The 20,631-nt window shown below is 39.2% G+C and overlaps 1 protein-coding gene across 2 annotated transcripts; it reads right to left on the reverse strand.

Moving 5' to 3' along the window:
• Positions 1-3,553: 3,553 nt before the first annotated feature.
• prpf40a (PRP40 pre-mRNA processing factor 40 homolog A) lies at positions 3,554-18,296 on the reverse strand. Of its 2 annotated transcripts, XM_069702447.1 has the most exons (27): positions 18,222-18,240; positions 16,156-16,236; positions 15,847-15,990; positions 14,614-14,697; positions 13,955-13,973; positions 13,844-13,863; positions 13,712-13,753; positions 13,462-13,572; positions 12,923-13,043; positions 12,605-12,629; positions 12,253-12,459; positions 10,892-10,997; positions 9,332-9,396; positions 9,061-9,225; positions 7,940-8,048; positions 7,657-7,807; positions 7,377-7,510; positions 7,044-7,158; positions 6,614-6,705; positions 6,326-6,442; positions 5,379-5,516; positions 5,173-5,268; positions 4,977-5,063; positions 4,755-4,845; positions 4,596-4,657; positions 4,334-4,489; positions 3,554-3,948 (listed from the first exon to the last, which is right to left on the reverse strand). In XM_069702447.1, the coding sequence occupies exons 1-27, from the start codon at positions 18,222-18,224 to the stop codon at positions 3,859-3,861; spliced, it is 2,631 nt and encodes an 876-aa protein (XP_069558548.1). In that variant the 5' UTR covers positions 18,225-18,240; the 3' UTR covers positions 3,554-3,858. The 2 variants fall into 2 exon arrangements, with proteins under 2 accessions (XP_069558548.1, XP_069558549.1); XM_069702448.1 differs by lacking the exon at positions 16,156-16,236 and having other exon boundaries at positions 18,222-18,296.
• Between the last annotated feature and the right edge of the window lie 2,335 nt (positions 18,297-20,631).

A 20,631-nucleotide genomic window follows, 5' to 3' on the forward strand; every position in this document is an offset into this window, starting at 1 on the left:
CAAAGAAGGTGATTCTCACAGATTCACCGGTTCCATCCAGGTGAGACTGAGCTCGTTGCAGCAGTTAGATGATGGCGTCGTCCACTCCCACACGAGGCTGGTATGCAAATTGTAGAGGGTCCAGAGAAGATTTCACCAGCGGTCTGAGGTGGGCCAAGACCAGCCTCTCCAGCACCTTCATCACATGAGATGTGAGGGCAACCGGTCGGTAGTCGTTGAGGCCAGATGGAGTCTTCTTCTTGGGGACAGGAACCAGACAGGACGTCTTCCACAGCACAGGGACCTCCTCCTGCTTCAGGCTCAGGTTGAAGAGGTGTTGTAGGACCTCAGCCAGCTGGGCGGCGCAGGTCTTCAGGACCACGGGGCTGATGCCGTCAGGTCCTGCAGCCTTGCGCTGGTGGATTCTCTCCAGCTGTCTCCTAACCTGGCCAGTCGTCACAGAGAGGGGGGTGTGTGTGTGTGTGTGTGTGTGTGTGTGTGTGTGTGTGGGGGGGGGGGTCGAGGTGTCGATGGAGGAAGAGCCCTGTGAGATTGAGGGCTCTATGCAGTTCACCAGGGGGCGCAGAGGGGGGAGGGGGGGAGGCAGCAGAGGTGTTTTGGAGGTGTGAGGTGTGGAGGAGACAGATGAGGGCGGTGAACTAAACCTGTTGAAGAAACAGTTTAGTTCATTTGACCTCTTCAGGGAGCCCCCTGGTTGTTCCTCTCCAGGTTCCCCCTGGTTGTCTCTCTCGCCCCTTGAACCCAGTAATCTCCTTCATACCGGTCCACACCTCCCTCACCTTGTTCTGCTGGAGTTTGGCCTCCAGCTTCCTCCTGTAGGAGTCCTTGCACTCATACATATATGTTGTATTATTGTAAACATAACCTAGCACAGAATCGCACAAGAATGAAGGACAAATTGTTCACTTTTTTTTAAAATTTTTTTTAAGACAAACTAGTCTTTCTATTTTATTTTATTTATGTAGGAATCTGTCTCCCCTAAAAAAAAAGAAGAAAAGAACAACAATATATAGATACTCACCTCGAACAGGGACTAATGAGCTCAAACGGGATCCTCATCCGAGGATGTTTCCCTACCCATAACCCTAACCCAGTTTATCTGACCCACTGGCCCTAAAACTAAAATCAGTAATAACTAAAAACCAAGTGAGATATGGATGAAGAAGACAAGTGACTAAATAAAGTCAAATTTCATTGGGATTATAAAAATCATTACAGAAATAAATAAAAATGTTCAAATAATTAAATACAATCAGTGATCTAAAAATTAAAGAACATAATAAATCAAAGCAGTACACAAAAAAAAAAGGGCAAAAATCCAGGAGAAAAGTCATTATTTTCTCCAAAACCAGGAGCCACCACGAAAATACAGGGAATTACGAGTCTGCTAGACGAACAGGGCTCTCGGCCTATGAGCAAAGAGCTCCACAAGGCCCGCCCCTGCAGACGGAGGGAGACCTATTTAAGAGCAGCTGCAGCAGCGTCTGTCCCCTCTTCTCATTCTCTCTGCAGCTGAAGACAAGAACGCAACTCAGAGCAAGAAAGAAACCCCCAAAAATTATCACTTTTATTTGTTTCGTGCCTAAGCCTGAAGAAGACTCATAGAAGTCGAAACCTTCCTGACAAGCACACAAAAAGACAATTTTATTTCAATTACAAAAACAAAAAGACAAGTTCTTTTTTTATTTTTTATTTCTGGATTGGATGGGTTAGGGTTAGACATTTGGAACAGACTCACCACAAAAAAAAATATACAAAAGATACTCACCATGAGCTTCTATCAAAGCACAAACTGGACCCTTGTCCGGACCATCCCCAGGCCACATGGTCGAATTATTACCCTAACCCTAACCACTGGAGGGGGTGGAGCTGGGGTGGGTTACCTGCCCGAAGGCAGGACCGTGCCTTCCCTCTCGTTCCTTCAGTCGGACGGGAGGATCAGTCCCCTTCACCTAACTCTAACCCTAATCCTAATCCGAGTAGGTGATGGTGTCTACCTGACTCCCAGAAAAAAAGGTGTCAGGGATGTGAATATTGCTGTGTGAATGTCTTTAGGCCATTTACAGGCTTAAGTGCCTGTAAACTTTTTCAACTCTCGTGCCCGCCGTTGCTGTAACCCTAACCCATCAAAATGGCATAAATCACGTCGTCCCGTCAAAATTTTCATAGAAATGTTAGGAATTTCAGGGAAACATCGTACCACGGGATGTCATCAAAAATGAACTACAAATTTCCTATCACAGTTATGTCATCCTAAATTTCATAAAAACGTCATATATCGCTGTTGTCCAATATTTCATTAAAATGGAATACCAGTGTCGTAGTTTCTGAAAAACATCATACAGCGGTATGTCGCCAAAAATTTCACAAATACTTCATGTCACAGTATGTCGTCTAAAATAAATAAATAGTCCAAAGTTTCGTAAAAATTACAGAAATTTCATAAAAATATCATATGACTTCTAACCTTTAATCAACAAAATCTATTCACTTCATCCTTGAGTTTAAGTTAACATTTGTGACAAGTTGGGGGAAGTTTCTTCAAGCTGTTCCTGAGATATTGCGTTTGCAAGAATGGCAAAAAACGTGATGTCATACTTAACTTCACCTTTCCATGACAAAAATCAATTGATTCGTTCTTGTCATTCTTGAGACATCACATTCATGATTGCTGGACGGATGGACAGATGTACAGCTGGCTGGACAACCCAAAAACATAATGCGTCCGGTTATGGCTTTTGCCAGCGTGGAGGCATAATGGTCACGACGTTGAATCACCAACCCAGGGAGACATTTTCTACCAAACTGTTTGACAGCAGTAGTCTTAGTTGAAGGCATGTTTACACACAAAAAACACTCAAGTCACTACAAAATTTGTACTATTTGGAATTTATTTTTTAACAAACCATTATTACTTATATCGTCTACTATAGTTATTTATTTGTATGAAAACTAAGGGATCGTCCAGACCATGTCAAAAACTGAGCGTGACAAGTGACATCAGAATTGGACAATGCTTTGGTGCGATATAAGACATCTATTTGCAAATGTTTTGACAAAGTTTCTTTCGCTTATAAAATAAATACATATTCATTTTTAAGATATGAGCCAAAATGACTACTTGATTATTATAGCCCGCCCTATGGGTTTAGCAACTCATTTTTCGGAGTCTGAGTAGTCGAGGGATTTTACAATCCACTTGCAAAGTATGGCGTTTCTAGGCCTTACAGTACTTGCTGCACAATCATTTTTAGCTAAATTTTAGGACAGACGCAACAAAACCAACAGTTTCCTGCAGCTTTGCTGATTGGCTCGTAATAAGAAAACCTTTGATTTTGGTTTATCAAGGCAGACGGACATTATCCATTGAAGCAATATTTCATCTCATTTAACTAAGGTATATCAATTGCAACAAATGCTCCAATTACATAGCTTGAAAGCTACACTTAAGTTTGATACATCAGATCATTTCTGAACTTAATGACAAGTATATTTGTTTCTTGATTTCTTTTTTTTTTTTTTGTATACTTCTCCAGATTAAGGACAGACAGTGTGACATTAAGATATGCTTTTAATTGAATATAAAAATTATTGGCAATGGAAAACATGTACAACTACAGCCAACTAAAGAAAATACTCAAAGCTAACAAAAGACATCTTGACATTTAACAAATGATCAGCCGATCAGTTTCCTGATTTCAAATTAGTCACAAAATAAGTGTGTAAGCTCAGTGTAGCACATTCCCATAAATACCAGTGGAAGGTGTTTTCTCACAGTTCATTGAGGGCGGTATGACCAGCAGTCAGATGAGCTTGGAGGGGAATGCATGTTTGCAGAAAAAAGTAGCAGAGGTATTATCATGGTGCATCCAGCTGTTCCAGTAAAGTTCTTCTCCTTTTCTCCAGCTCTCCTTCACTCAGCTCACTGCCTGACGTGTCCCAGCCACCCTGATCACAAGAGGAATAACAGTAATGTAACAAACTGTGAGAAATAGAAATGTGCTGATCTAAATATGACAGGAACTGCTGTTTCAGAGGATTACACGCTAGTTGGTTACCTGGAAGAGTGTCTGACACAACTGCATCAATTTGAATGAGATTTAGCAGCTTTTGTCTAAAGGCCAATCAATTTTACCATGATAAGGTAAAAGAATACGTATTTTCCAAGTCAAAAGCAGTAACAATCTCAATTTCATCATCTCTGAAAACAATTATAACTGGAACCATTCAAATAAACATCAACTTTAACATCCAGCTAATCTTAAAATCAGAAAATAAAACTTTGGTTAGCTGGAATTAAAACAAAAAATATTAATTGATAAAGAAAATTAACCTCCTCTTTGGCCGCTTTCCTTTTCGGAGATTTCTGTTTAGAGTCAGAGCGAGATTTCCCCCGAGACTTGTCGTTCTCTTTATCCTTCTCCATGTCCTTTTCACGCTTTCCATCGCGCTCTCTTCCTTTCTTCTCATTTTCAGACTCCGGCGAGGCCTGTTTGTCACAATTGAAATCAGTGCACATACCCAGTACTCTATCCACACTCAAATTACAGACAGCAAACGCTACACAAACTCTCCTCGCCTTCCTCTATACTTACAGACTTATGGCGTCTCTTCTTGCCCTTCTTCTTGTGCTTCTTGGATTTTTTATAGCTTCTCTCTGGTTTCAGGCATAAAACGTCGGGAAAATTGAGAATAATGCCGCACTTCTTTCATACGATGACCAATTGATTAACTAAACTGTGAAAACCACTCACCAGATTCTCCGCTGGATGAGCGTTCTGATGGAGATTTGGACTGTGACCTCTTTTTCTTCTTGTGGTATTCCTCGTCCTCAGACTCTGAGCCCTGTTCAAATATTTAAGTGAAGTAATTTAGAAATTTGCAAATCATGACAAGGGAGGAATTTTTGTAGATTACAGATTGATAAATCCTTCGCCCGCAGTTCATTCGTATTTAAAGGGGAGAAGTTTACGAACTGATCGGGAGCGGGATCGTTTCCTGTGGTGCTTCTTGGACTTCTTGGAGTGCTTCTTAGTCTTGGAGTGGTGGTGTTGGCATTCATGCTGTTATAATAAATAAAGAATAAATACCATGTCAAACAGCATTGTCATCATCATCATCATCATCAATATTGATAAATTCATGTCATTCCCGCTGTCATGGCAGGCTTACCTCCAAGACATGCATGAAATCTTTGAATATTCTCTTCCTCTCTGACTCCAGAGTCACGTCTTCGAAGGCAGATTCTTTTAAGAATCTGTCTCTGACCTGAAATAGTAAAATGTCAGTCACCACAAAATACTACATACAATCAAAAATGAAGAGGGATAGAAATAGAAAATAGCAGTTGCAGAACATTATCTGCATAAAGGACATACAGCCTCCCATGTAGACTCCGGCTCCAGTGGCGGTGTGGCCTGCTTTAGCATGTTCTTGAAGGCTGCTTCTTTTCTTTTCATCTTCCTGGCCTCCTCTTTCTCACGCTCCCTCTCTCGGGCTTCAGCCTTCTCCAGTAACTACCCGGGAAGAAGGTTGCAAAGTGGGTTAATCTTATACATAGAAAACTACAAAAAAAAAAAAAAAAAAATTTAAATAGGGAAAAGGCATTTACATTACAGCGAGTTTCAAAACCTGAGATCCAAATAAATTGTTTTGCTGTGCAGTAGAATTCAATCTAACATTTCAAGTCTTAATATTTAGCCTTAAAGTAAAGCAAAAAATTTCTGTGCTTTCTGGAGACAATTTCTGATCAAATCATCAACATTTCTTAATTCAATTTTGCCATAGGTTATTTAAGCTTATTTACATATCCACTATTATAATGCAATACTTTCCACCATAACAATGTAGGTCCAATATTCACTCTAGCTCTGTGTTGGATCTCTAACAACTCCTGAAGAAAATACCTGCATCGTTAATCACCAAATGCTCCACTGTGTTCACCAGCTAGGCTAACGCTAATTGTGTCCACGTGCAGTTTGGTGATGAGCAGGTAGTATGAGATGGGCTTTAAAGGTGTCAAAATTATTCTATGAGAATGAGGGTTAATCAAAACAGTACAGCTCGTTACAAAGCTCCCTGAAGCCGAGGGGAGCTGCAGATTCAAGTGACCCTTTCAGCAAGACGAGTGACCCCTTTCACAGTATTAACAGTGTTATTTTCATACACTGTTTTATAATCATTGATTCCACTTGCTTTAAGCTCATTTACTTAAATGTTCCACATACTTTGCTTAACAGTATCTGTGTCCATTATAAGGAACTTTGCGGAATTTTATTCAAAGCTGTTAAATCATTATGTATGATGACGTAGACAGGAGTCTTACACTGTTGAAGGCCAGCTTTATATTTCCTGCATCCAGTGTGGTGGCCCTCTTGTCTGAGCTGATGACTGATCCAAAGTCATCAAAGCTAGTGTTGACTTCAACTAGGAATCCTTTGTCCTGCAGAGCGACGTCCACAGAGAATGATATACACGTTGTACAAAATAACAGAATTTGTAAAAATATACTTATATCAAAACCAACCTCTTAGAGAAAATAGTGACAGTCAAGATTGCCCATGCAATATGACAAATAGAAATAAGATTTTCAGCAAAGGTAAAACAATCTTACCTTAAGAATATCTTTGATTATCCTTTTTTCATCGTGGTAGCGGGCTTTTAGGTCTTCCACATAGAATTTGAACAGGTCCAAAGGAGTGGAACCTGCAGAACAGACATCATTAAATCCAAAAAGTGTAAATATTTTTCAATGTAGCGAAAGAACTATAAACGGGGCCAACAAAGTCAGCATACCAAAGAACACTAAAGCCATGCAAATAAATATAAAGGACTTTGAGTAGTGAATGCATCAAAGTATCAAATATAAAAAGAAAAAAATATCTAAAATGAATGGGGTACAAAAAAATAAATAATTCAGTAGCTTAACAGTGATTCATAAAGGATTTGCGTCCTCAGCTGTGTATAGTTTATTTCATGTCATGTGCTGCTGTCTGCATGTCACAGACATGTGTAGCTGCATGTGCTGTGGCCTGCTGTCCTACCCGGCTGGCCCAGCATGTTGGCAAAGCGGATGTCGGAGCTGAGCGTCGGGTACATCTCCATCCAGGCAGACATGGAGTGAAGCTGGCCGTGGTCGTGAAGCTCGTCCAGAAATTTCTGCCAGAAAAAAACAATATATGAATTCAGCACAGCAACAGACATCCCGTTTATGAACAAATAAAATGAGTTATTTTTGTTTACATTTTATTTACATTATTAAATGTAAGAAATGACACGAGAAGTGAAGTCAGGATATCAAGCCACTTTTTATTTTGCTGATGACTTCCACTAGGTTTGTTTTGAAATACACATGCCCTGCTTTATGTCCCTCTCACCTGGAAGGCCTCTCTGTTCTTGCGTTGTCGTCTTCTTTCCCTGAGGAGAGTCTTTTGTTTCTCTTCCTCCTCCTCCTTCTCTAGTGCCCGAATGTGCTCCTCAAAACAAATAAGGGCATCTTCTTTATCCATATCTGCCGGTAGACAACAACCCCATCAATAGCGAGAAACTCAATTTACAAACATTCACATGGAACCAAGTGAACCTTGGTCTTCTCTCTTCTACTATCTGTTTAAAACTACTGTAGGTAAATAAAGACATGAGTTTCTGGTGTCATACTCTGCAGCTCCTCATCTTCTGCAAAGGTGGGGTTGTCAAGCAGGTACTGCTGGGCCTCAGACCAGGTGGTGCGGTATGTGACGTTGGCCATGTTGTCCAGGATGTTCTTCAGAGCTTCCCAGTTCCTCTTTCTCAGCTGCTTGGCTTGTTCCTGGGTAGAAGATAAAACCAGGCTGTTAATTGTACCAAAAACTGAAGGATGACTCATTCTGCATAATTATGATAAACATGTTGACTAAAAGACTTGGAAAGATTTCGGATCCATAGTAAAACAAAACCTTACCTTCTCCTTTTTAGCAAGATAGAACAGCACATCTTCATAGATCTCCAGCCTGTCTCTCTCAGGAACACAACTCCACACTTCAAGCTCATTAAACATCTGCTCCGCTTTCCTGGAGTCAAAGCAAATACGCGCGCATACACACACACACACACACACACACACACACACACACACACACACACACACACACACACACACACACACACACACACACACACATTTTAGAATATTTTCACACAATAACCCACATGAGGGCAGCATTTCACAAGCTAAATTGACCTTAATGTTACTAAAAACGGAACAAGTTTTTAAGACTGATCACAAATACAGCTAACTTTCAAGATGTGCACCGAAAACATTCCATTTCCTCGGCTGATGTCACAACCTTGACGCTCAAAGGAGTTTGTAGCTGCGCACACGCACACAAGACAGCCCTGCCATCCCTCCCCAACTCCTGCTGTGTGTCATCCCAGATTACAACCCCAGTGCCAGCTGAATTTGAAACTGGCTTGTTGTCAAGGTCATTCGTCGATTGCCCGTCCCCTCCGTCCGTCACGATGACTTTCACATAATATGCCAAACCAAAGAGTGCTGGTGGACTGGATGTCACATGCAACACCAAGAATCAAAATGACAACATTTTAAGCGATGTCAGCTGTTAGAATGAATAATAACCCAAATAATTAAATTCATCTAAAAAAATGTTTTGTTGTAGTTTGTTGCATCTCTGTTGCATTAATGAAATTTTGAAATTCATTGGAAACGGTGGACAAGAGGATAAAACACAAAAAATGTGTATTAGATTCAAACTCAAGATGTCATATGCACCTTCACTCTCAACATCATCATAATTTTCGAAATGTTCAATGTCAGTCGAGCAACATTCTGTTATGGAGAAAACAAATTCAGTATAATAGTGTGACCAGGGCTAGGAGGTCAGAGTAGTTTAAGGGGAAGTTAACAGTGCTGTAACTGCATGATGGCGTGCACACACCGTAGATGACCTTTCCCCGATCCAATCTGCATAATCACATTGACAGTTTAGAGAAACAAAAATCAATACAGGAAAAAAAAAAAATCACACGCACACACACTCTCTGAGAGATTGCTGTTGCACTTACTTGTATCTGGTGGTAGATGTCATCTTGTCGTGGTTCTCCAAGAATCTCTGAAAGGTCTCTTTGGACTCCTTGTATTTAATTCTGGCCTCCTCCTTTTCTTCCTTCTCTGTCTGGACTTTGTAGGCATTGAACGCCTGCTTCTTTTCACTCAGTTTGGGAAGGGCACTTTGTTAGGAAGTAAAAGTGAGAAATTTTAGGTCAGAGATGGGGACGGTTCTTACCCGCCATTGCACAGTTATTTGGATAAAGAAATTCCTGGAGAACAATGTACCTGTAGCGAGGATCATTGATAATCATTTTCATGGCCTGTTCCCACGAGGAGTTTGAGGAAACACCCTAAAGAAAGAAAATAGGACCAAGTCATGATGGTTTAAACCAAATTCTTAAACTACATATGAAATTTGTTACATCTTTAAACAATAGATCAAAGAAAATGGATTCTTATTCTCCTCGATAAGAGACAGCATATGAATCAGGAGGAGGATCAATGATGCTGTGATTGCTTGAAGTCAACACATTTTCTTAATTACTAATAGATGCTGGGTTAAGAGGTGTGGAGTGGCAATAATTCAAGAAGTGCCACTGAGGATTTATGTAAGCCCGCTTTCTGCCACTTGCTTCTCCCAGGGAGTGACTGCTTCATCCATTATGAACTGATTCCACCCCATGCTGCTGTCTTGTCAGTTGTCACAGTTATTCTAACTCAGTGAGGCATGCCACTTTCTCTCACTGTCTTAATCCCAGCCAGCCCCGTGCCTTTGATCCAATAAAGCTAATCATAAAGACAGAGCCATTAAGATCTTGCAGGGAATGGCAAGCAATCTCAGAGGAGAGCTTTGTGCACAAAATTAAAAAGCACCTAAATATAGCAGCATTCAAGGTGGGTGGTGCTCGGGCCACCGAACATACAACACAACCACAGCAACAGGAGATGAAGCTTAACAGACCTCCCAGCAGCTCAAGAAGAGGGACAGGGATTAGATTTGGATCAGAATGCAAAGGATGTGACGATAAAGTCATGAGGCTTTAGCAGAGACTGAGGTTGTAAATGTATACTTAAAAACAGACACGTGTTGTATACATCACTTGTGTTCAAAACAACAAGGGTCTGAATAACTCCAAAAGTAAAGCAGTCAATAAAGAGCCCTACGATATACAGTAACGCTTGATGGTGGTACTTTGATGAGGCTGACTTTGTGAACACTGATTTTTTTTTTATGCCCAAATCAGAACAGTTAGCTATTGATAGAAATGTCTGCTCTGATTTAAGACTCAACCCTGTGCAATATCAAGATAAAAAAAACAACCTTGCAACACACTGCCTGACTGCCCAACATCTGAATCAATAATTATTCAGATTTTATAAACGGAAACATATAGAACATTTTCAAGGAGTACAACACCACGAGAAAAAAGGACTTGTATATAGCACATAATCAGTAGCAAATCAACATCTGCCTTTACAGTAAATTGTCACAATAAAATCCTGATTTATCTGCCATTGCAAGCAGAGCGCTGCTCTAAGTGATGACGCTGTAAGTCCCACTGTTTTTGTCAATGATTTGGCAAATAGAGTCTTTTTGACTGACTGACCAAGTCACATAATCCATTACACTAAGAGATGGTCACAGCTAAAAGCATATTAATGGATACTTGTGAATGTCCGGGCAACCATGCGGAAACAAGCAGATTTAATATTTAGCATTTGACCAGTTAAATGTCAAGTATCATGACCATTCAGTACTGTCCTACAGTGACAACAGGCTTCTCTCCTACAGCATGTCACCTCTGGTTCATCTACATGTTAACACCCTTTGACAGCCTGACTTACCTTCTCTTTCAGCAGCTCTTTGAAGGCCTGCTTGGCCTCCTCTTTTGTGTTCCATTTGTACGTCTTCTTTTGAAGTTCTGGACGGTCTTCCTTCGTGACTTCGATACTGATCGCAGAAAAAGAAAGAAAATATATTGCATTTTAGAAAATGAGCTTTCATCACATCCAGGGGCTTGCACTAAAATAAAGTCACAAAGCACCAAAATAAACTTCCTTGTCTATAAATACATTAAGTTAAAAGTATAGTGTGAGAATTAACCTAATGCAGTTGTGGCACTATACCTCTGGCTTGATGTATATGGTGTATATCTGAGGACAGTACTTTTTGGATACAAGGCCCATATTTGTGGCAGTGAAATAACGAGCACAAGTCACACTTCGACAGTTTGGCAATTTCTTGGAAAAAATAAATTGCTTTGCACCTTTTCTTTCAGCTCTGCTAAAACTACACAAATGGCTAAACATAAGAATTCACTCTCATGAGAAAGCACAAAGTCAGTTGTTGATATTTTGATGGCAAATGTGTCTTAGACTTTGTCCCGAGAATTGGCACAAACCATGGTGATGTATCAACAACACCAATTAAATATGAAACAATTGCTAGAATGTAAATAAGCCATTTTAAATAATTACTTTCCACAGTGACCATGCTTTTAAAATCAGCTAAAAAAAAATAAAACTGCTGCAATGGATTCTTACAGTATGTTGTGTCCACAGCTGCTTTATATTGTATAAAAAGCTTCTCCTTCAGCTGATTAAATCCCTGCAGCCATCTGAACGCAGCAGGACACATATGTTGATAAACCTCAGATTTGAGAAGTATCACGCTAGAGCACAGTGCCATTAAGCATAAGCGTTTCCTTTGAGTACTTACATGACACCAGGCTGCTGCCCAGTAACTGCATTTAACACGAAATACACGACCGGTTTGTAATGATGTGATTCTCTATTGTTTACATGGGGGATGCTGGATTAAAGCAGCTCATCAGTCTCGTGTGTCACTGCCTCCATTTTAACTTCTAACTTCTAACCCTGCTCAGCAGTCACTCTTCATTGCTCTGCACCATTCAGACAATAATATAATTTCCTAACGAAGCCTCTTTGCACGTGTTGGTTGAGCTGTTGCATCACCGTGATTGGCACAGCTGTTTCAGATCAATGACAGCAGTGATGTGAATGGCCGACAGTGGTTATTAATCACCACACCTTCCGATTTCTATTCAATCTCACTTAGCCCTTGTATGCTATGCACCCCTGGACCCACATGAAACATAATAAAACGCGTGCTTGAAGACACTCACAAAGTGCTTAGTGCTTGTCGTTGTTTTAACGCTGTTCAAATAGGGATCATAATTGTTTACCTGGCTGTGCCCTCTGTGGTCTCGGAGGAAGCCACAGGCGCATCTGCTGTCTTGACCTCAGCTGTCTGATGCACAGCCGCCTGGGACAGGTGTTCCTCTGAGACGGCTGTTGCAGTTTCCACCTCCATTATGGTCGCCATAGTGGCCATGTTATCTGCTTGCACTGTAGGAGCTGCAGCGGTTCCAGGGGCTGCTGCCTCTGCCGTTCTGAAATAAGACCATGACAATGAAGCCACACCGCTTGATCAAAAGAATACCAGGTAGAAATCATTTTTATTAACCTCTGTGTTTGTTGGTTATAATACATAGTGGAGCCATGGAGCATAATGGCAGGCATACAGGAAGCTCTTACCCATTCTCCTCTGCTTTGATCATAGCTGGAATAGACAAAAAGAGATAACTGTGAGAGTTCTTGCTTTCATTTCAAATCAGACTGCAGATAAGGGGCGGCCGCAGAGATAAAAGTACTTTTGGAGACACCATGTATTCCTGTGTTTTTACATCAATGATGCTCAGAGCCCCTAATGCACGACGTCATTCATTGAACAACCCAGCAGTCAACATTTAACATGCTGTTAAAGGCTTAACCGCAGAGTGTGGCATGGCTCAGTATGGGACATCACTGCCTTTCTCACTACCAGTTTGACATCATCAGACGGCAGCACTTTACCTTCCAGATCCTCCAGCTCTTTGGGTTTGGTCCATCTGGACTCCTTCGTCTGCGAGTTGTAATAATAAGGCTTCCCCGTATCTGACTTGTACTCCTTCCAAGGGCATTTAGACAGCATTTGCTAAGAAGGGAAAAAATGATGTGGACATTTTTCAGTTTTGATTTACAGCACTGTCACTGCAATAGCTAGTGCAGTTTTCTCTACCATTATAACCCTTCGGTGCTGCACCCAAGCGTTGTTTCACAAATGCAAAGCATTGTTTAGAATATCACACTTTGCATGTAGGGCATTTTAATGTTCTCAAAACAGGGCTGCAGAGGAGAAATTATTGACGTTATCTGACTCTGATACATTACAATTTAATTAATTTGAATGAACTATCCCTGCTAAATGAGTAAAATTGGGTTAAAAAACAAAACAAAGCCATGTTGAAGGGTACATGTAAAACTTGAGAACATATAATATATAACAAATGGTTACTTGTAGGCTCTTTAGAAGCAGATATTAAACATATTATGTAAGTGATAAGAGTTTGTACCTCTGCAGGAGATTTGAGCTCATCCGGTTTCTCCCACGTGGATTGCTTCGTCTCTGTATTGTAATAATAGGTCTTCCCATCCAGTGATTTGTGTTCTGTCCACAGGGACTTCTGAGGCAGACAAAAAAACCAAACATAAATCAGCCATTTCAGACACTTTACTTTGGTTCCATTTGAAATTCTTTTACATTTCCTTGTTAATAGTGAGAAATCTTTAACTCCAATATTTACATTTTCAACGTGCACAAACCTTTTTCGGCTGCTCCTCCTGTGGCGATCCATTTGTGGTACTCTATAGGAAAGAAAGAAATGAAAAGTTAACAAACTGAAGTTACTGGGAAACTTGCAATTACTGCATATGAAGAAATTGTGTTACACTTACAGATGTTCCAGGTGCAGCAGCTGTGACGGTAAAAGGAAATATGTGAGTATTTCAAATAAACATAAAATATGGAAGAATCTGATTCTCAAAGTGACAAATTAAGAATCTTACCTGTGGAGTCAACACCAGGCTGTAGAAAAGACAAGTTTAATAGTATCTTATTTTCCCCAAAAATACACTCAAATCTGAAAGTTTACATCAGCACATTTCTACCACAGATCAGGAATACACTCATTATTTACAGCAGACAGTAACTGGTAAAGCTTTCCTAATTAGAGCCCAACTCCTCACCAACAAGATACTAACATAGACTTGTGTTGGTTCAGTTTGTCTTATGACCTTTAAAATCAATCTGGATGTTGTTACAATAAATACAGTATATCATTCAACTCATTGGCATAATTCATTTGCATGCAGGTAACAAGAAATATTTACAGAGCTTCAACAATGAGGGGCTGATGTGTGTCTTTACATTTACGGTGAGTCATAGCTGAACCGAAGCAACAAAAAAAAGTGACAATGTGAAACACATTTTACTCAAGTGTTCATGTTAATTTTAATCAGATGCTGTATTTGATTATGTTTTCAGCTGTTTCATCTCAATCTGCAGATTACTATATACTAATATTTCTTATGGAGTGACATCATATCATATTCATCAGAAGTGTTACTTGGCTCTGCAAAAGCTTCATTTAGCATTTCACAGATTGCTTTGTACTTTGAAGAAGTGTGAAGCAGAGCACTGATGAAAAAGTAGTGTGGAGACTCACCGGCCCCGTTGGTTGTACAGCCGCAGCTGGCATGCGAGGGGGCATCATCATCCCTGGCATCATAGGTGGCATCATGCCTGGCATCTAATGAAAGAAGCATCATGAAATATTCATCTGGCATTTCCATACTACCGAGAGCAGACAGAAGTGTCAGACAAGGTGTTGGTGTCTGTATGGATGGCTGCTTGCAAGTGGGGTGAGAGTGAAGCTGATTCTGCTGTCCTTATTTAATGGTGTGATGCCACAGCTTGTGATCTGTGTGGCAGCAACACACCAAAATACATCCACTCACCACCTTTTTAGGCTCGCGTTGCTGGCACCTTGATAAAACACCTCTCCCCAAGATCACACCAATATGATAGAATCACATATGCTTGCCGACTGTGACCCATTTTGGGTTAATAAATAAATAAATAAGTCAAAGAAAAAGAAAAGAATGTGGCTCCCTCATGTATTTATTCAACCAGAAGATTTAAAACAATAAACAAGCAATCTTCTTTGTTTAATTTGCATCTCTTTTAAGAAAAATAGTACATGTAATAATAGCCAGAGCCATCTTTTATCACTGGATATTTTTCACTCTTGAACTTAATGGCTTGTGTGGACATTTGCTAAACTAACACAGAACTGAGTTAAAGAAGAAAGTAAATTCTAACATTAGTTTTATTTCCGAGATCTTCAAATAGTGACTGAAAATAAGCACCATCTGTATTTAAGATGATAACACAAGTGGCAAACAAGTTGACAGGTTGACTGCTTAGCTGCCACTTCATTTTGAGGTAAGACCAAACACACCTGTAATGTTTTATCATTTCTCCTTGCACATTAAAAAAAAAAAAAAACACCAATGCGCACATCTATGGAAACTACAACCAGAAGAACCAGAAGTTAAACCATTAAGTCTTCCTGTAAAGGTTGATGGATGCTTGGCATTTGGCTTCGGTTTTACTCCAAATAAGTTTGACTAACGTGGAAATTCATCCATCTGAATATTGATGATGCTGCCACTCTCTGTTATCTCAGCCATTACGAGTGTTATCATCACCGATGAAAGAAATGACCACAGAAACTCAAATAAAACCCAAGACAGAGTAGTTTTTCTTTCATTGTCAAACATTTCCTGACACTTGCTTCTTATTAATGCCATAAGGCTACAAATGATTAAGGGAGACGTGGAAACACAGGCCACTTAGACCCAAAGATTCAAAAAGAAAAGCTCCCTACAAGGCTCACCTGTCCCATCGGTGGTGCCCCCATTGGTGGCATTATGCCAGGGGGAATTATACCAGGTGGCATAGGTGTCATGCTGGGAGGACGCTGTCCCATAGGGGGCATTCCAATGGGAGGGAAGTGAGGGGGTATTCCTGGTGGTCCCATCTAGACAAAGGAAGACAGGAAGAGAGAGAGAAAAAATATACATATTAAATTCAATTAAACTGTAATGAAGACCTTTAAAATTCACTAGTTAAAGCACAACCCTGTGTGATGACTGGAAACCAAAAGTGAAAAGCTAATTTTAAAATATCTCTGTCACTGACTTACAAATGGGGGAGGTATCCCTGAGGGCGGTACACCTGGATAAGGTGGCGCTTGGCTCGGGCCATTATTAGCCTCCGATGAAGACTGTCATGAATAAGAAACACCACACAGAGTTAGTGAACTCACAACAGTCAGTGGTGTTGTGGGAAGGTAGCAGCCTGCTTCTTTCAAGAAAGCTACCACCCCCCCCTTTTTTTTTCTTTTCTTTTAATATATATATGTTTTTTTAGATTTGGATCCCTAGAATATCCTTGTTATTACTGTGCTTAAGAAAGTTCACAACTTAAGTTTGATTACCATTAAGTCTAATAATAAGGACAATAAACTAAATGATGAATTTCATGTGTGCAGTTAAACGTGTATATAATAGATATATAATGTACTGTATCTACTGTGCATTTTATATTTAATATTTTGTACTGCTATTTTATTGCTTTTCTATTATTCTATTATTATCTTATTGCTTCTGTAGTGAAAAAATGTCCCCTCGGGGATTAATAAAGTAACTACCTACCTACCTAAACACAATCAAAAAGGGGTGCATGGATATCTGCTTTCAATGTTTAAAACTGTAGTATCATTCCACCATATTTATAAAAAAGGAGGATGGGAAAACTTGAATAAACTCCTCTCAGTACAGTATTTTAACTACAACTGAACACCACAATCTACAGCCATCAAAGTTGAATCAACACATCTCTGAAAGTTTCATCAAAATCCAAACCTTCTTTAATGAATTATGGCTGAGTGGATCTATACAGTCGAAGCAGCTTTAAATGAAATAAGTTTTAACAAAGAAATTAAATAACATGAAGAACCTTTCATAGTATCAAGAAATGCAGTAGTTTTATAGGGCCTGAAAAAAATGTTGTTGTTTTTTCTTCCCATTGTTGATTATTTTCTTAATTGATCAATTAGTTCTTTGGTCTTTAAAATGATGATGAGTGTTTCTAAAAGCCCAAAGTGCAGCTTATAAGTCTCTTTTTGTTCCAAACAAAAGTCTGCAACCAAAACTAACTCAATTCATAATGATGAAGGAATAAAGGAAACAAAACAAAATAAAAAAAACAAAAATCACATTTATGTCGCTGGAATCAGTTTTAGCACTTTTTAATCAGAAAAAAATAAAAAATTAAAAAAAATAAAAACAATGAATTGATTATCAGAATAGTTGACAATCAATTTTTTTGTCGTTAGACTAATTGATTAATCGATTAATCGAGTTGCACTTTTACAGCTTCCAAAGTGAAAGATGTCCGATCAGCTTCAGGCGACAGTAATGAATGTTTTACAACATGTGCTCTTATTACGTTGTTCTCTTTCATGCATTTGTAAGCAGGTCTATAGAGATGTTTTATCATTTTAACTGATATCACTGAAGACTTAATTCATTTGGGTTAATGGGATGTTTATTGTAGATAAATAACAGCGCAAATATACGATGTTAATAGAAAACGCTCCCGATTTAACGCTAATCCCAATAGCCGTGTTCCGATCACCTCCGGAGCAGCAGATCGATTTCGTTTGTGTTTGTGCATTTTATCCGACTTCAGTTCTGATTTATGATTATAGACAGATGTAAATACACCTAACCTTTGTCTTCGACTAACGTGAACTTGCTAAGTAACTGCTACTGTTCGTGATGAATGGCTGCAGGCTCCGTCTAAACTCTGGTACACAATCAATTCATGCTACAGCCAAACGTTAACTAGTTAGAAAGCTAAATACGCCTTCACCAGCCTATATTTTGGTTTATGAATACCTTTAAGCGTGTTGAATAACATTACGCATTAACAAAGCAAATTGCCAGCCAGTAAGTTACTTAATTCCTTAAAAAGGCACCAGTTCCAGGACATACTCTGTACCATGACGGTAAGTATATGCCGCTCTTAGCCCAGTGCTAACACGACATGCTAACCCGTGGTCTACGATATTGTTATCACACAATGGGGTCAAACAAACGGTCAATAACCAAACGGAAAATATTCACATATGAACTCTTTACAACTTATTTGTTCGCCTTTTTACTTTATTGTAGGTAAACTATTCTTTTGAACGGCTGCACTCACCATGTTGACGAGAGGGTTAGATCCTCCGAGTAATTTGAGCTGCACCTCTCAACAACGAGCAGAACGATTGGCTGAACTCGATCTGAGGGCATGACGTCAGAGGTAGGGGACTCTGTGGCGTCACTCTGCGTTAGAAATGCGCACAAATGCGACTTAAGGTGAGACAATGGCAGTCAAAGAGTTACAGAAACAACATTTACAACAACATAAATACATACATACAGCCACGCTCTGCAGAGGAAGACTATGAGATGAAAGAAGCCAGTTAGTGGACCTTAAGTTTATCTTCGCAAATGCAAATGCAACAATTTAGTAGTAGGTCAAACCTGGAACAAAAGGCACGCACTAATACAATTAAATACAAAGGCTGAGGCGGCCTGATAGTTAAACGAGTTAAATTCAAATTGAATGTTGCAACAGCTACATGAAATTGGTAAGTGTAAGATTTCTTGTTAAATTCCCCAAAACATTTTTTTTAAATACACAAACACAGACATACAGTGAAAGAAAATTCAGCAAAAGGCCCACGCCACTCAAAATTATATTTTCACTGTGCAGAATAATGATACTTTTTTTTTATTGAGGTTATTGAGGTTTCTTTATTATAAACCTCCAAGAAGATATGACTTCACAATTTGTTTAGAGGCCAGTCCTGGTGCAAATGGCCAACTCACGTGCCAAGTGGCCATACTTGTTACATTACGTGTTTGTGCTGTCATTCTGTTAGATTTGTATTATTATTAGTTTGTCTCACAGCAGTTTTCTTACAGTACGGTCATTGAAATTGATTGAAATTGATTGAAAAAGATGGATATGAACACAAACATAATTGGGAATTTATAGGAATTTCTGAAATGTCATTATGACCCTAACAACATTCTTCGTTGAATAATCCACTTATTTTCAGCCCTACCCTTCCCCTCTGTCACTGCTGATACAAAACGGAGATTATTCTTTACACTGTTACAGTGAGTGATTTTCTCCCCTTTTATTTTGGATAAAGAGGTGCCTATTTTAGAAGCTGGGCTAGCTGGGGTGTTCAGGCACAGCAAAATTAACCCGGCGTATTGAGGATCCTTTTGAGAACCAGCTGTGATTTTCCAATTATTGGCTTCTGTGACACAGTTCTCGTTGCTCTATGTGGCTGGAATGATACCCTGTGACAATCATGGACTGGTCAGTCTACACACTTTTACTGTAAGCAACAGTCTTATGGCTGTGATTCACTGTTTTCCTGTTCCTCTTTCTCCTGCACTCTGTAGTCATATATTTTACACACATAATAAGATGGTTATTCAATCAGAAAATTAGTGTAATGGCCTGATGAACACGTTGATTTTTATTTATTGCTGTTCTGTAGAGATGCTATGGACATTATCCTAAATATTTTAAATGATCAAGATATGTATTCAAAACATTTTTAAAATGAAAAACGGATGTTTCAGTTGTAGACAATATGCAGCTTGCCTCTCAGAGGAGTTGTTTACTGGAGTTGTCCCTGGGATTTGAAGTGTTATTGAGGTGTGAAGCATGCTACAAAGAGTTTGGAAACAGATGAGCCCTCACTTAAGGCAGACTGCAATAAACTCTGATGCATTTCCTGACAAGTGTAGGAGAATTCCCAATCCATTCTCTTAACAAGCCAAAAAAAAAAGGAAAAGAAAGTGACAGTGAGGGATAGTGATGAATCGAGCTTCAGCCTAATGACGCGAGTCACTCAGCCACAGTGCATCAAACATAAATATAAAACCAGCACTGAGTGAGTCAGCACTGCTGCAGCTGATAGATACATATATACATATATACATAGATAGATAGATAGATAGATAGATAGATAGATAGATAGATAGATAGATAGATAGATAGATAGATAGATAGATAGATAGATAGATAGATAGATAGATAGATAGATAGATAGATAGATAGATAGATAGATAGATAGATAGATAGATAGATCACAATATAAATTGAAAACGGAAGAATAATGAAGGACATATTGCCCTGTCAAAATTCTCTGTGCAGCTGGAATTAATTAGGAAAACATTTGGAAATCCCATTAGTTAAATTTTCTCTCTGATATGAACAGCTGGCATTATAACAAGCCAAAATAGTCTTTATGGATCAACATTATAAATTACCTGAATTACCTGAAAGTGAAATTAAAGCTGTTGTACATGAATTTCTGAGGAAAATACTTTTATACTACTTGACTATATATCAATATGTACAAGAAAAGACAAAAACATTTTGAATTGTAAAACCGTTGATCATGCTATGATGTCTCAATCATATTTAATTTATCATTATTTTGCTTCAAGATGACTAATGTTGATCAAAAACTATACAGTAAAACCGTCTCTCAACTGATTGCCACACTCCAAATGTATTTTGTATTCTGTATTTTTATGTG

The sequence above is a fragment of the Brachyistius frenatus genome, unplaced genomic scaffold (assembly GCF_029030835.1).
Source record: "Brachyistius frenatus isolate BFR_SWC_R1_liver_20210118 unplaced genomic scaffold, ASM2903083v1 Contig_42, whole genome shotgun sequence".
Taxonomy (NCBI): Eukaryota; Metazoa; Chordata; class Actinopteri; family Embiotocidae; genus Brachyistius; species Brachyistius frenatus.

Excerpts from the sequence above, each read along its gene's own strand:
- prpf40a (XM_069702447.1), bottom strand. Across the intron at positions 13,044-13,461 it reads AGCTCAAATCTCCTGCAGAG|CAAATGCTGTCTAAATGCCC; the intron begins GTACAAACTCTT and ends TTCCCTTCTTAG. Across the intron at positions 7,511-7,656 it reads AGAAGATGAGGAGCTGCAGA|ATATGGATAAAGAAGATGCC; the intron begins GTATGACACCAG and ends GTCTACCGGCAG.